This window comes from Rana temporaria, chromosome 2 (genome assembly GCF_905171775.1).
Source record: "Rana temporaria chromosome 2, aRanTem1.1, whole genome shotgun sequence".
Taxonomy (NCBI): Eukaryota; Metazoa; Chordata; class Amphibia; order Anura; family Ranidae; genus Rana; species Rana temporaria.
Window position 1 is genome coordinate 462811568 of NC_053490.1, and position 15990 is coordinate 462827557.

Below are 15990 nucleotides of genomic sequence, written 5' to 3' on the forward strand. Positions count from 1 at the left end.
CCCATCCATGACACCTATCAGTGCCCATCTATGCCGCCTATCAGTGCCCATCCGTGCCGCCTATCCGTGCCCATCCGTGCCGCCTATCCGTGCCCATCCATGCCACCTATCAGTGCCCATCCATGCCGCCTATCAGTGCCCATCCATGCCGCCTATCAGTGCCGCATATTAGTGCCCATCAATGCCACCACATCAGTGCCACCTCATCGGTGCCCGTCAGTGCAGTACCATGAGTGCCCATCAGTGAAGGAGAAAACATACTTATTTACAATGTTTTATAACAGAAACAAAAAAAAAGTTTTTGTTTCTAAATTTTCGGTAATTTTTTTTGCAAAAATAAAAATCCCAGAGGTGATCAAATACCACCAAAAAAAAGCTCTATTTGTGGGTACAAAGTTATAAAAATTTAGTTTGGGTACAGTGTAGCACGTGCAATTGTCATTCAAAGTGCAACAGCACTGAAAGCTAAAAATTGGTCTGGGCGGGAAGGTGTATAAGTGCCCTGTATGGAAGTGATTAAGGTGGTTGTAAACTCTGTTATATCACTTTTATCGCTGGTGCCGTTTCTTCAGGACTCGTGCGGTGACCAGGGGCTCCTGCGCACGAACCCAGACGCAACTATGGTGGAGGATGCCGGCCGTGGGAGGGCATCGTTCTGAGGTAAGTATTTTATAATGAGCTAGTATGCAATGCATACTAGCTCATTCTTCCTTTTTCTTGCAGGGTTTGTTTTTTGTTTTTCCCAGAGGTTTGCAACCTCCAAGAGCAAAGCAAACATTCATTGTTGCATACAAAGATTTTTAAGTACATGACACTTGTTCTGCCAAACCAACTGTGTTCTCAAAAACAATCCGATGATTCATATTACAAGGCTGCTGCATTTATGTTTGGCTTTAGTGATTTATTAAAGTTTTTTTTTTTTTTTTTTTTTTTAACGCTCATGTCGTTTGGACCTAAAAAACGTACAGTGCATACAAGCAAGTAAGTTGAGGATATGGCTGTTATAATCATTTATATAGATTTACACCGAACACTTTGTGCAGATAATGTCAACTTCTGTGTTTTGACAAAGGCCTCATTTTTCTCGTAGTAAGCTGCTTCATTCACAAATGTTGGATACACGGTGTGCTCTCCTTCATATGGAATGACTTTTCCATCCATTGTGATAAACATAGGGTCCCCTGGGTTTAGAGCTCTCCAATCCTGGTCCTGTAAGGCAGGATAATAAACAAAACGGGTGGAATTACTAGTAAATAATATTAAAGCCCAAATAAACTGAGTTTATGTCGACTAAATACATTCCAGGTACATCAAAACAAAAAGTTGTTAAAAGTTTTACAATTCATTTTCTTTCCAAATCAGCCACAAGTTGAAGTCTGTCTCCTGCCAACAGCTGCATAATGGGCCCGTTTCTCTCTGTGGGGAAGCAGTGGTCCCATTGCAGAGGTCCGACATGTCCTTTACTAGGTCAGACCTGTAGCTCTGCAATCAGAAAAGGTCATGCTCCCTGCTGATTGGAGAGCTCTGGCTCTGATTTAGCAAGGGTCATGTTGGACCTCTGCAATAAGATCTTGGCTTCCCTACAGAGAGCAAGGGTCTCACTTTGCAGCATTTTGGCAGGACACAGACTTTTCCACCTAGACTGTGGCTGATTTTTTAAGAAAACAAAAAAGACTTACAATATATGTCACTTCTGGGTTCATTAGCCACAGGGGGAACAGGAAACATTCCTGCTCTCAAAGTCCATTGAATGGCTCCTCAATGAAACAGGAGAACCCAGGAACCACTGTGGGTGCTGGTGGATGGGGGGGGGGGGGGGGTAATGGAGTCCTGTAATTGGGTGGCACTTACCGTAAAGCCTTATGCCCCGTACACACCATCACTTTATGTGATGAAAAAAAAACGACATTTTCTGTGAAGTAAAAAATGACGTTTTTGAAACTTCAATTTTCAAAGACGAAGTTGCCTACACACCATCGTTTTTCTCACAATGTTCTAGCAAAGCGAGGTTACGTTCCACCACGTTTTTCCATTGAAGCTCGCTTCATAACTAGCTTCTGGGCATGCGCGGGTGAAAAAACGTCGTTTTAAACAACGTTTTTTGCTACACACAGTCAATTTCTGTGAAGTAAAAGTTGACGTTTTGAAAAACGACACATAAAATTGAAGCATGCTTCAATTTTTTTTGAAGACATAAAACGACGTTTTCCCCCACACACGGTCAATTAAAGTGACGTTTTTAAAAACGTCATTTTTTTTCATCACATAAAGTGATGGTGTGTACGGGGCATAAAGCCGAGAGTCGGCTGTAAAAATCAACAACAAGCTCATGGCTACAGAACGTGTTTTAAATTTTTCCGATGGAAAAAAAAAAACGATAGGAAAGTCAGATCGTCTGTGTGGAATCCCATCGGAGAAAAATCCACGCATGCTCAGAATCAAGTCGACACATGCTCGGAAGCATTGAACTTCATTTTTCTCAGCTCGTCGTAGTGTTTTACGTCACCGCGTTTTGGACGGTCGGAATTTAGTCTGATAGTGTGTAGGCATGACTGATGAAAGTCAGCTTCATTGGAATTGCGACGGTAAATTCCATCGGATTTTATTTCATCGGAAATCCGATCGTGTGTACACGGCATAAGGGTCAAGGATGTAATCATATGTACTTTCATGCAAGCCAGTATGATTTGCACAAAGGCTTACAGAAAAAAGCCATCTTTTTGTCTGTTAAGGTTCTCAGATATCCAGGTCATGATATAGCTAGTATTAGTGAGTCACATTCAGCTAAACTTATTCTGTCATTTTGAAAACATTTTCCCACTTACCAAAGCAGCCTTAGTTATAAGGAAAGAGGGAAAGCTATACAATTGTAGCGCCTATGTACCTTACAGTACTGGTGCTAGTTACATTTATGTGTAGATCAGAGTGTAGTTAGACTCTTATCCAGATTGTTAGTAGCAAAATGCGGTCTCTGTCTCAGCTTGGCTGTGCTGCGAGTCCATTCTGCTGTATCTGGGTGTTCTTCCAGCCCAGGTGCTGCAGGTGGCAGCAGTGGAGTCAAGGTTTGGGTGCTCTTCCCAGCAGCCAATCACGGGGGTTTGTCCTCGCTGTGCATGCTGGGGAGGGGTATTTATGGGGCAGACGCCATTGGTTCTGGGTCTTCTTCGTCCAGTGTGGCACCCACCTTTAGGGTGGCCACATCACGGCGCCCCGGCGTTATGGCCTACCTGGCCGGGGCCTGCGTGCCACGCAGTGTTCCTGGCTCTGGGGCCATGCTGACCGGAGCATCTGAACAGTGATGGGGATCCAGTGAGTGACTGGGTTCCCATTCTTGAAGATCCCAAGCTACTGCTGTTCAGTTGGGAGTCGGTCTGAGGAGCGCCATTGAGAAGCTGGCGGTCCAAAAGGGCCTGGATAAACCACTGGGGATCAAGGTAGCCGGACACTGAGGGATTGATCACCTGTCGGACGGTACCTGGGCGGCAAGTTGAAGGAGATCCATACGTAACTCAATTAAGGAGGCATATCTCCAATAATCCAACCCAGAGGGGACCTGTGGCAGAGGTATCTTCTAAGGCTCATTGAGAGGGGTCTGTGGCAGAGACTTCTCCCAAGTTCAAGTTCACCAAGGAGGGTCTGTGGCAGAAACTTCATCCTAAAATTGTCCGAGTGACACTCCGGCTGCCAGGTCAGTGAGAGAGGCCTGTCCGGGTGCACTAAACCCATTCCGGCGGGAGTGGGGAAGAGAAGTGTTACGTTTGGGAGCAGAACTGTTTCCTATCATTACGCCTGAATCTGCTATTCTTCCTCTTCTTCAGCTTTACTTTCCTCACCGCACGTTTACTGTTTTTACCCGGCTGGGTAATAAAGAGCACAGCAAAGAGCACCTGTCTGGACATTCCTTTACTTCTACTACATGCAATACGCATCATTCACTTCGGAGGAGCCACGAGGTAACACGCCGCCCAAAAATCCAGCCGCTCCACTGGGGGTAATGCTACACAATTATGGAACAAATACAGATGATTGAGACAAACTACTACTGGGAAACCCACATTTTTTCTGCCTCTAGGGCATTAAAGTCCAAGTCCTGCCCTGAAAGTAATAGCAAGGCTAACCTGAAGATTTTCATGAATAATAGCAGCAAGTTCACCGTTCTCATTTCTGGGATAGCTGGTCTTCTCTAGCACTTTGAACACTTCAATACTACATGGTGGAAACTCTGAACCTGGAGGGAAGCAAAATTATTTGAACAAAGTAACAATCATGAGACAAACTATACAGAATCCAGTTCAGCTTTTCCTATTAGTGCAATGTCCTCACATGTATTCACTGCGTGTACAATTATTAGGCAGGATGTATTTTTGCGGATTCATTTCATTAGCGAACTAAAGTGCTCTCAGGCAATCCAAAATGTTAATAAACCTCAAACCTGAATATTTAAGAAAGTAAAAGTGAGGTCTTGGATTTCTTAGAAGAATATCTATGTGTGCACAATTATTATGCAACTAAATGAAAAACGAAAATGTTCCCATCTCACTTGTTTATTTTCATCTGTGATGCCGCGTACACACGATCATTTTTCGGCATGTAAAAACCAACGTTTTTCAGCATCTAGAAAAAACGTTGTTTTTTCCAACTTCATCATTAAAACGACATTGCCCACACACCATCGTTTTTAAAAAATGCTCTAGCAAAGCGCGGTGACGTACAACACATATGACAGCACTATAAAGGGGAAGTCCCATTCGGATGGCGCCACCCTTGGGGCTGCTTTAGCTGATTTCGTGTTAGTAAAAGACGATTTGTGCTTTTCTGTCTGTTACAGCGTGATGAATGTGCTTACTCCATTACGAACGGTAGTTTTACGAGGAGCGCTCCCGTCTCATAACTTGCTTCTGAGCATGCGCAGGTTTTTAACGTCGTTTTAGCCCACACACGATTATTTTTTACAACCCGAAAAAACGACATTGTTTAAAACGTTGTTAAAAAATGCAGCATGCTTGAATTTATTTTTTGTCGTTTTTCAGAACCCAAAAAATGATGTGAAGCCCACACACGATCATTTTAAATGACATTTTTTTTTAAACGTAGTTTTTTTCATGCCGAAAAACGAGCGTGTGTACACGGCATTAGAGTGAGAATAATAAACAAACAAACAACTCAAAAAACTTACAAATAAACATTTGTGGCATAAAAAAAAAAAAAAAAAATAATCATACGCCCTCCTTTTCAATAACAACATTTAATGGAAAATTGATTGATCTGTTGACGATCAACTTTTTGTGCAGCAACCACAGCCTCCCAGCCACGGTTAAGAGAGGTGTACCTTTTTCCTTCACCATAAACCTCTCATTTAAGAAGGGCCTACAAGTTCTCAATAGGGTTTGGGTCAGGTGAGGAAGAGAGCCATGTCATTATTCTTTCATCTTTAAGGCCTTTACTGGCATTGTCCTGCATAAATATCATGGTCTTCTTGAAAGATGCAGACTTCTCACTGTACCACTGCTTGAAGAAAGTGTCTTCTGAAAACTGGCAGTAGGTTTGGGAGTTAATTTGAAGTCCATCATCAACTCAAAAAGGTCCAACTAGCTCATCTTTAATAATACCAGCCCATATCAGTACTCCATTTCCACCTTTCCCGGCACCTGAGTCAAAGTGGAGCTCTATGCCCATTACTGATCCAGCCACAGGCCCATCAATCTGGTCCATCAAGAGTCACTCATCTCATCAGTCCATAAAACCTTTGAAAAATCTGTCAGATATTTCTTGGCCTAGACTTGATATTTCAACTTCTGTGTCTTGTTCAGTGGTGGTCAGGTTTCAGCCTTCCTTACCTTGACCGTGTCTCTGAGCACTAAACACCTTGTACTTCTGGGCACTCCAGGTAGGTTGCAGTTCTGGAATATGACAGCACTGGAGGATAGGGGGTTCCTGGTAGCTTCATATTTGATCCTTCTCAAATCTTCAGCAGTTCATTTTTAATTTTAATCTTTTTTTATCAACATGTTTCTCGTGACTGCGTGCTGCGTACACATGACCGTTTTTCGGGATGTAAAAAAATGACATTTTTTTTTTTTAATGTCATTAAAAACTATCGTGTGTGGGCTCCAGAGCATTTTTTACAACGTAGAAAATTGGCATTAAAATGTTTTTACGTTGTCGTTTTGAACGTTGTAAAAAATGGTCGTGTGTAGGCTTTAACGATGTGAAAAAAACGTGCATTCTCATAAGTTATGAGACAGGAGCGCACGTTCTGGTAAAACTAGCGTTCGTAATGGAGATAGCACATTCGTCACGCTGTAACAGACTGAAAAGCACGAAGACTAAAAAGCGTGAATCGTCTCTCACCAAACTTTTACTAACACGAAATCAGCAAAAGCAGCCCCAAGGGTGGCGCCATCCGAATGGAACTTCCCCTTTATAGTGCCGTTGTGGTGTACGTCACTGCGCTTTGCTAGAGCATTTTTTTTTCACGATTGTGTGTAGGCAAGGCCGGTTTAACAATAATCAGGTTGAAAAAAACGTAGTTTTTTTCTAGACCATTAAAAATGGTTGTGTGTACGCGGCATTAGTTGACTATTTGCAATACAACGTTTGCTGATTCTGTGATCATGCCCCAATATCTTGTATTTAGCAATTTCAAGAGTGCTGCATTCCTCTGAAAGAGTGTTTAAAATGTTTGACTTTTCAGAGTCAGTTAAATCTCTGACACGTTTTGCCTGAGGAAAAGAAGCTGCCTAATAATTATGCACACCTTGATATAGGCTGTTGATCTCCTTAGGCCACACCCTCCCTCATTACACAAATACACACCACCTGATATGTTTAAATACAATAAGCATTCAAGTTTATACAGCTTGGAGTTTGACAATACGTATAAAAACTCAGATTTGGTCAAAATACTCATCTTGCCTAATAATTGTGCACACCGTGTAAATGATTGCTAGATGCCAAGATTAATCACAACACACAACATATACTTGGGTAATTTATAGTGAAAAGCAAATTTATATATTTTTGGAATTTGTATATGTAGACATTCAGCCAAACTAATTGTCTCTATGTGAGATTCTAGGTGAGGTAGAGGGCTAAACGCCCTAACACACAGTGTTAAAGAAAGGGGTTTAAGGCTGGGTTCACACTACTACACTACTATCATCCTACTTTGCTCTGTGTTCAATGTTTCCCTATGAGAGCGTCTTGTAGCGTCCTACACAAGTCGGTCCGACTTTGAAAATGCTCCCTGTACTACTTTTGGTCCTACATTGATCCTACTTCAGGCCCATTGAATATCATTGAAGTCGGACCAAAGTAGTATCCTGTTCATGAAAGTAGGATGGATGTAGGACCAATGTAGGATAAATGTAGGACCAATGTAGCAGAGCAAAGTAGGATGAAAGTAGTGTAGTAGTGTGAACCCAGCCTCAAACAGAAAGCAACTTTTTTTGTTTAACCACCTCCCGCCCAATGCAATGCCCCTCCATATAGTAAAATGACAGGCGCAAGGTGGCTCTCTCGCTCTACGACATTATCATATGACGTCGTTCCACTCTTGCTGGGCTTGTGCGGAAAAAGGTGGCGCACTGTGTCCCTGGGAAACGGTCCATCTCGGTAAAGAACCGATGATGAGACCCTTTACCCATGTAATCAGCTGTGTCCAATCACAGCTGATCACATGTAAACAAGGAATTGCCGGTTATCATCTTTCCTCTCCTCACACGGAGAAGGGAAGAGGCAATCAGCAGCATTTCCTCACAGGGGTGACCTGCACAGATAATCAGGGCACTGATCATCAGTATAGCCCCAACAGTGCCCATCAGTGCAGCCTATCAGTGCTCATGTGTGCAGGAGAAAAATTACTTATTTACAAGATTTTCTAACAGAAACTAAGAAAAAAAAACGTCTTTAAATTTTCAGCCTTTTTTTTTAAATAATAAAAAAAACAGCGGTGATCAAATACCACCAAAAGAAAGCTCTGTATCAAAAAATATCAAAAATTGCATTTGGATACAGTGTTGCATGACTACGCAATTGTCATTCAAAATGCGACAGTGCTGAAAGCTGAAAATTGGCCTGGGCAGGAAGGGGATGAATGTGCCCTGTATTGAAGTTGTTAAAGTAAGATCTTTACCTTCATTAAATTGTTGCATAAAGTCAAGTGCATATATAACAATTCTTCTCATTTTTTCGAGAATATCTGCTCGAACAACACCTTGAGGCTGTGGTCCCACTTCAATGCCTGTTAAAAAAAAAAAAAAAAAAGTGTGTGGAAATTACAGTGTGATTTATTTGCAATGACAGTTCCGTGTTCTGATGGGTATGTTAGTTGGGATGTAGGGTTATAGTGGTTGAGGATTATATGCCTGTAGCAGCGAGAACAGAATTACAGTTTAACAGTTTAGGAGTTTATCTGCCCATTGGGACCAAGTATTTAAAGCTACATTGCTGAAGAGAACATTGAAAATGAAGAAAAGTGGGAGCCTTTGAAGAAAGGCTTTAAAATGTCTACAGATGCCTACAGAGCTTTCCATGCGCTGTACTACAAACTCAAATTTCTATTATGCCCTTCAGAGCATAGCTTGACACATCCACACCCCATTGCAACATACTATAAAGAAGCATAGATACTGTGACAGTTTGTCTGATATAACTTACCAACAGGGTGTTTTGCTACTGAGCGTGCAGTTGCGTATTTTATTTTGGGGTGTTCAATGAGCAACACAGAGCAAGGTACAGGAGCCATGGAGTTCTGTGATATAATGAATAAAATAAATGTACGTTTTATTTTTGGATGGGTCACAATTAAAATACAGTAATGCAGAAAACGATATATAAAGAAACAGACATTCAGTTCTTTCATGTCAAGTGAGCGCAGTGCATTGGGTTTCACAGCATTCCCATTAACAAACAAGAGTTGAGACTAGGGTGTGTTGCTCATGAGAAGAAGGAGAAAAGAAGAAGAAAAAGGAAGAAGGAAGAAGAATGGACATTGCCATAAAACCCTTTACATCTAGAGGAAAAGAGATTTATTCTCCAAATACGGAAAGGTTTCTTCACAGTAAGAGCTGTGAAAATGTGGAATAGACTCCCTCCAGAGGTGGTTCTGGCCAGCTCAGTAGATTGCTTTAAGAAAGACCTGGAAACTTTCCTAAATGTACATAATATAACTGGGTACTAACATTTATAGGTAAAGTTGATCCAGGGAAAATCTGATCGGCTCTCCGGGGGATCAGGTAGGATTTTTTTCCCCTGCTGTAGCAAATTGGATCATGCTCTGCTCGGTTTTTTTTCCTTCCTCTGGATGTACTGTGGGCATAGGACTGGGTATATGTGATTGTATATTTTTTATTTTTATGGTTGAACTAGATGGACTTGTGTCTTTTTTTAACCTGACTATGTTACACATTGATCTACAACCTCTCAAGAGTGCTGGTTTATTCACACAGAAAGAACCATAACGAGTTAGCATTAAATATTGTGCCCACAACAAACCTAAATATGTACATTAATTTAAATTCTCTGATTCAGAGCATGGGAGCGAAGGGAAGACTATAAAGTGCTGCTGAAGGGGCCACCCGTAAATAAACTGGTTATCATTGTTGAATGGATTAATAAGGGTAATATTATGGAGGATAAATAATGGTGCTGGAGAGACCAATATGATACATAACATTTTGGAAATATGGGTATACAAAAGCAAAAAGTCTCCAACAATACAACCACTTTCAACTAGTGCACAAAATTCAGGCATATAGGGCCAGATCCACAGCCCCGCAGCGCAACGTAACTTAACAGATTAAAGTTACACTGCCGCAAATTTCCTAAGTTAGGTATCGATCCACAACACACTTACCTGGAAATTTGCGGCGGTGTAACTCAAATCCGTCCGGCGCAAGGCATTCCTAATCTAATGGGGCGAGTCCCATTTAAATTAGGCGCGCTCCCACGCCGGACGTACTGCGCATGCTTGTGACGCAAATTTCCCGATGTGCTTTGCGCGACGTCATTTTTTGATCGGTGCGGCGCGTATCGTATTTCCGTACGGCTTACGCAATCGACGTAAAATTTAAAAATTTGACGCGGGAAGGACGGCCATACTTTACACAGCAGTACGCCTGCTGTGTAAAAGTAGGGCTGCTTTACAAAAGTGTAACTAAGCGACGGGAAACTAACGTAGCGGCGACGTAGCGAACGCGAAAAAGCTTTGAGGATCGACGTAACTCCTTATTAGCATACCCGACGCATAATTTCGACGATGAATGCCCCCAGCGGCGGTCGCGGTACTGCATCTTAAGATCCGGCAGTGTAAAACTATTACACCTGCCGGATCTTCTGTCTATCTCTTGGAAACTGATTCTGTGGATCAGTTCCAAAGATAGAAACAGGGATACGCAGGCGGAACAGCAGATCTGCCTGCGTATCTCTTTTGAGGATCTGGCCCCTAGCCTCTAGATATCTTCATTGGAACTGTTTTTTGGTAATCCTGCTCCCTGATTTTATCAGTGTGCATTGCTATATTTATTGATCTTAAAGGCTTATTTTTTTTAAATAACAAACGTTGTACTTACCTGCTCTGTGTAATGGTTTTGCACAGTGCAGTCCCAATCCACCTCTTCTCAGGTCCCACACCATCTCTCCTGGCCCCACCCTCCTGTCTAGTGCCTCCAAAGAAAGCAGCTTGCATGTCCATTTACACATGGAGCGTGGCTAGGCCCCGATCTCTCCTCATTGGCTCACTGACTTTGATTGACAGTGGTGGGTGCCAATGGCTACTGCTGATGTCTCAACCAATGAGGAGGGAGAGGCCCGGGGAAGCTGAAGCTCTCCTGCACATCGCTGGATCAGTATGGGGTTCAAGTAAGTTTTCGGGGGGCTGGGGGGAACTGCTGAACACAGAAGGTTTTGTACCTTCATGCATAGAATAAATGAAGGTAAAAAACCTTGAGCCTTTACAACCAATTTAACAACCAAACAACCAAGACTTCTGATTTTCCGCCAACAGCCTGTCATCACAAAATTCCCGTCAGAAAATCCTATTGTGTGTATGAGGCTTTAAACTAGATTGCACATCCAATGTAAATTATTTGCTGTGTAAAACACATAGTCAATAAAACGATGAACATAGAAGTCGGTCAAATTATAACCCGGCAGATTGCTGGCATTGAGTAACTTAAGTCAAGCCTTTACCTGAATGTAATGGAACATCTGAATTGTGAAATCATCCTTGGAGTCCTCAAGGATCAGCGTAGCCCCCATTTTAGAGGTGGTGTTGTGAAGGTCCAGGATAACATCGTAGGCATCTTTATTCCCTTTAGGACCAAATATGGAATTGATCTCTTGAGCCTGTGTTATCTCATAGGGTATTTTTACTTTATTTTGTTTACTGCAAAATAAGCACACCAAATGCTCAGATGTAACAAGATGCTTGAATAAAAATGGTCATTTGCCGTGCTTCTATTACACTAACAGACATGGAAAATGGACATATGGGAGCTGATTTACTAAAGGAACTTTGCAAGGGAGTTTCCCCAGAACTTTGTGAATGCAATGGTTTCACCTTGCAAAGAATACCCAATCACGTGCAAGGAAAATTTAACACATACTAAGTAAGTATTTACTGGCCCTTTCCCTTTTGGAATGAAGATCGTGGGTGTGTTTGATCTTTGGAGGTGCACACCATAATGCAATACGCTGCGCACACCTATGGCTCTGATGTAAGTTCCCTTGCCAAGTAAACAGTATATTTGCCCTTAGTAAATCAACCCCACAGTGTCTGGAGTTTTTCAATACACCCTACGAAGCAGAACAGTCACAGAAAAACATAATGCTTCATCAAACCTAGTACACCAGTCTTTGTATAAGGGGCCATAAATGACATGATAAACCAGCACACAGTTGTAGGGCTGTACCCTTAGCATACAAAATATCTCTCTGCTGTAGACTCGCTTTAAAAGAAGATGTTCAGGCTGCAGGATTCTGAAGAAAGCTCTAATGAACTTTCAGCAATGCAAGGGTTAACAGCTTTGGGTCTCCGAGCTCAGGTTCACTAATGATGATCCAACGGGACCCACCCCATCCTCCGTTCACTGATTACACTGCCTGTAACACCATCTGTGAATTGGGAAAAAATCCTGTGACTGGTCAGACTCTTCTACCGTCCACAGGTTGTGTTACAAGCAGCATAATATATAAATGTACTTGAGTTTTTACTTAACCACTTGCTTACTGGGCACATAAACCCCCTTCGTTCCCAGGCGAAATCTCAGCGTCCGGCACTGCGTCGCTTTAACTGACATTTGCGCGGTCGTGCGACGTGGCTCCCAAACAAAATTGACGTCCTTTTTTCCCCACAAATAGAGCTTTATTTTGGTGGTATTTAATCACCTCTACGGTTTTTATTTTTTGCGCTATAAACAAAAAAAAAGCGACAATTTAAAAAATATATATATTTTTTTACTTATTGCTATAATAAATATCCCAATTTTTTTTTTTTTTAAAACTATTTTTTTTCTCAGTTAAGGCCGATACGTATTTTTCGACGTATTTTTGTAAAAGAATAAAAAATCGCAATAAGCGACTGGTTTGCGCAAAATTTATAGCGCCTACAAAATGGGGAACAGAATTATGATTTTTTTTATTATTTTTTTTTTTACTAGTAATGGCGGCGATCTGTGATTTTTATTGGGACTGCGATATTGCGGCGGACGTATCGGACACTTTCGACACAAATTTGGGATCATTCACATTTATACAGCGATCAGTGCTATAAAAATGCACTAATTACTGTATAAATGTGACTGGCAGGGAAGGCGTTAACACTAGGGGGTGAGGAAGGGGTTAAATGTGTAGCCTGGGTGTGTTCTTACTGTGTGGGGGAGGGGGGTGACTGGGGGAGGTGACCGATGCTGTGTCTCCATGTACAAGAGACACAGATCGGTCTCCCCTAACAGCACGGTCTCCCCTAACAGCACGTGGAGCTCTGTGTTTACACACAGATTTCCACGTCCCTGCTGTTACTGGCTGTGTCACCGACGATCGCGTGTACCCGGCGGACATCGCGGCCGACAGGTACACGCATCGGCTCTTCAGCGATGCGCCGGGACAGTGTTTACCTGCTGCGCGCCCCCCAGAGGCGCGCGTGGGTAATGCTTTTAAAAAGACGTCCAAAGACGTCCAGTTGGCACCTGAGAGCCACGCTGTTGACGTCTTTTGTCAATAGCGCAGGTCTCAAGTGGTTAATGTCAGCCTCTTGCAGTCTACTGTACAGTTTGTGCAGCAGATATCAGGGAGGGAGAGGCATTCCCCAGGGGGGGGCAGAGGAACCCCCCCAACATTATGCTGTGCCCCACCATGTGCCCCCAACCCCCTCCCCCAAATTTTTCTTTAATTTTTTTGTATTTTGCTCAGGCCACCGCTGGAGTAACACAGTCTCTCCTGAGAGGGAGAGAGTCCCCAGTCAGCTTCTGTGGGTGATTCCTCCCCCTCCCTCTGCTCACTGACACTGCATAATGCGAGCGCTCACAAAACCACAGCCGCCCAATCTGGCAAGCCTTCATCTCAGTTACTGAAAAAACAGACTGATTTCTCCCGTCCTTAGGACAGGAGAACCAGTCTGCAAATTCCGAGAGTGGTGACTGCAAGCTGAGCCGAGTGTCAGTCCATGACACTATTTCAAAGCCCAGCGAGTTCAGCCACCCCCCCTCACATACGAGCAGGGAGGAATACAGCTCCTCCTCCTCCTTCCAGTCCGCCCACACTATCCCAGCATGCTGTATCTGAAGAGAGGGGATGTGTGGGCGGGAAATATGAAAATCAGCAGCATTCCTGGCTGTGTGTGAATGATGCCTAAGATTCTAGCCTGGATCGTGGGTAAGCGTGTGCACTGCAGTACACTGTAATCACTGAACTGCATCCCTTCTCTCCCCCATCTGTCTCCCTCCCCCTCTCCTGTTCTTTCAAGACATTCACAATTTACTTTCACTTTCAGTTAGGCAAGTAATAGACGGTGCAAATTTCTTTCCTGCATCCACAGATTGCAGGAAAGAAACTTGCATGATTCGCCCATCAACACAGACAGTGCTGACAGGGGAATATCCCTCCTGCCCAGCAATTGTATTCTCCCGACAAACAGTGATTATCACCAGTGGCTATACAGCAAACACCAGTGATAATCATAAGAGAATCTGCTCATTAATGGTTCAAATCTCAGCCAGTGCCAGCTGAACCAGCTGAGATTTAAACTGTCTTAGCTGGCTGGTCTTAGCTCTTAGGTAGCCCATACATTGATCACTATTTTCATTCAACTATTAGGTTGAATGAAAAAAAAAAAAGAAATTATCCAATTCCCCCATCTACACATTATAAGTGGATGGGGGAATCCTCCCAGTGTGGACCAGTGCTGGAACAACCAGAGTTGCTGTCCTGTCCCGGCTATTCACAGCGCTGGTCTCTGTCTCCATGGCAGCGGCGGCAGCACATTAGAACCCAGTGCTGGTTACTTTATGGGGCTGATGTACAGGAGGGCCAGCACAATTTGTTGTTAGAGATGGGCTGGGCATGTTCAAAATTCCTAATGCCAGAGCCTGCCAGGAAGCCCACACTGCACAGCGCTAATCACAGGCAGTGAGATATTTCCCAATCCACAGCTCTGCACAGATCAGGAAATGTCTCACTGCCTGTGATTAGCACTGTGGAGTGTCGGCTTCCTGGCAGGATCGGGCATGTGGGATTTCAAACACACCCGAGCCTATCTCTATTGGTCAGTGGTGGCCGGTCCATAGTGACGCACGGGCGCCGCCCCCCCTCCCACAGTCACAAAAAAAAAAAAAAAAAAAACGGGCCCTTTAAGAACTTTTATTCGGCTAAAATGTCATTTTGACATTTTAGCCGCAGTTCTGGCGGCCGTCTATAGAGGGCGCTGCAGCGCCACCCCCTCTCGCAAATAACACACATTCGTGCATAAATGCACAAGCGTATGTTATTGCTGGTTGCCAGCGCTGCCTGGTCTATTCAGATAACCGGATGCGGGACGCCGGTTACCCGAATAGCGGCAGCTGGTTGGCTGAGGGGAACTGCCTATCAAAGCCAGCGGCTCTGATAGGCATTTCTCCGGCTCTCAGATGTCTATACTCTGAGCGCAGGCAATCTGCGCTCATTGTATAAGACAAACGGCTGTTTCAGCCAATCAGGTTCCCGGATTCTGGTTATCAGGAACCTGATTGGCTGAAGCTTCACCACAGCGGCAGAAGACATCGAGGGAGCACATGGAATCCTCAGGTAAGTGCTTTTTTACAGGGAAAGGGGCACAGTGACATCATGGGGCACAGTGGTGACAAAGGGCACAGAGGTGACAATTGGCACAGTGACATCATGGGGCACAGTGGTGACAAAGGGCACAGAGGTGACAATGGGCACAGTGGCATCATGGGGCACAGTGGTGACAATGGGCACAGTGGCATCATGGGGCACAGTGGTGACAATGGGCACAGTGGCATCATGGGGCACAGTGGTGACAATTGGCACAGTGGCAACAGTTGAGGGGCACAGTGGCTGCGTTTGATGGCATGGCACAGTGGTGACAATTGATGGCACAGTGACTGCGTTTGATGGCATGGCAGAGTGGTGACAATTGATGGCACAGTTGCTGTGTTGCATGGCACAGTGGTGACAATTGATGGCACAGTGGCTGCGTTTGATGGCATGGCACAGTGGTGACAATTGATGGCACAGTGGTTGCGTTTGATGGCATGGCACAGTGGTGACAATTGATGGCACAGTGGCTGCGTTTGATGGCATGGCACAGTGGTGACAATTGATGGCACAGTTGCTGTTTGATGGCATGGCACAGTGGTGACAATTGATGGCATAGTGACTGCATTTGATGGCATGGCACAGTGGTGACAATTGATGGCACAGTGGCTGCGTTTGATGGCATGGCACAGTGGTGACAATTGATGGCACAGTGGCTGCATTTGGTGGCATGGCACA

At 43.8% G+C, this 15990-nt stretch overlaps 1 protein-coding gene across 2 annotated transcripts in view; it reads right to left on the reverse strand.

The window, feature by feature from the left end:
- Positions 1-927: 927 nt before the first annotated feature.
- ASPA (aspartoacylase) overlaps positions 928-15990 on the reverse strand; it is a 33789-nt gene continuing 18726 nt past the window's right edge. For both annotated transcript variants that reach the window (XM_040338644.1, XM_040338643.1), the window contains 5 exons: positions 11191-11386; positions 8659-8752; positions 8135-8242; positions 4119-4228; positions 928-1209 (listed from right to left, as the gene is read on the reverse strand). In XM_040338644.1, coding sequence (XP_040194578.1) covers positions 1012-1209; positions 4119-4228; positions 8135-8242; positions 8659-8752; positions 11191-11386 — 706 coding nt within the window. In that variant the 3' untranslated portion in view covers positions 928-1011. The remainder of the gene's footprint in view (positions 1210-4118; positions 4229-8134; positions 8243-8658; positions 8753-11190; positions 11387-15990) is intronic.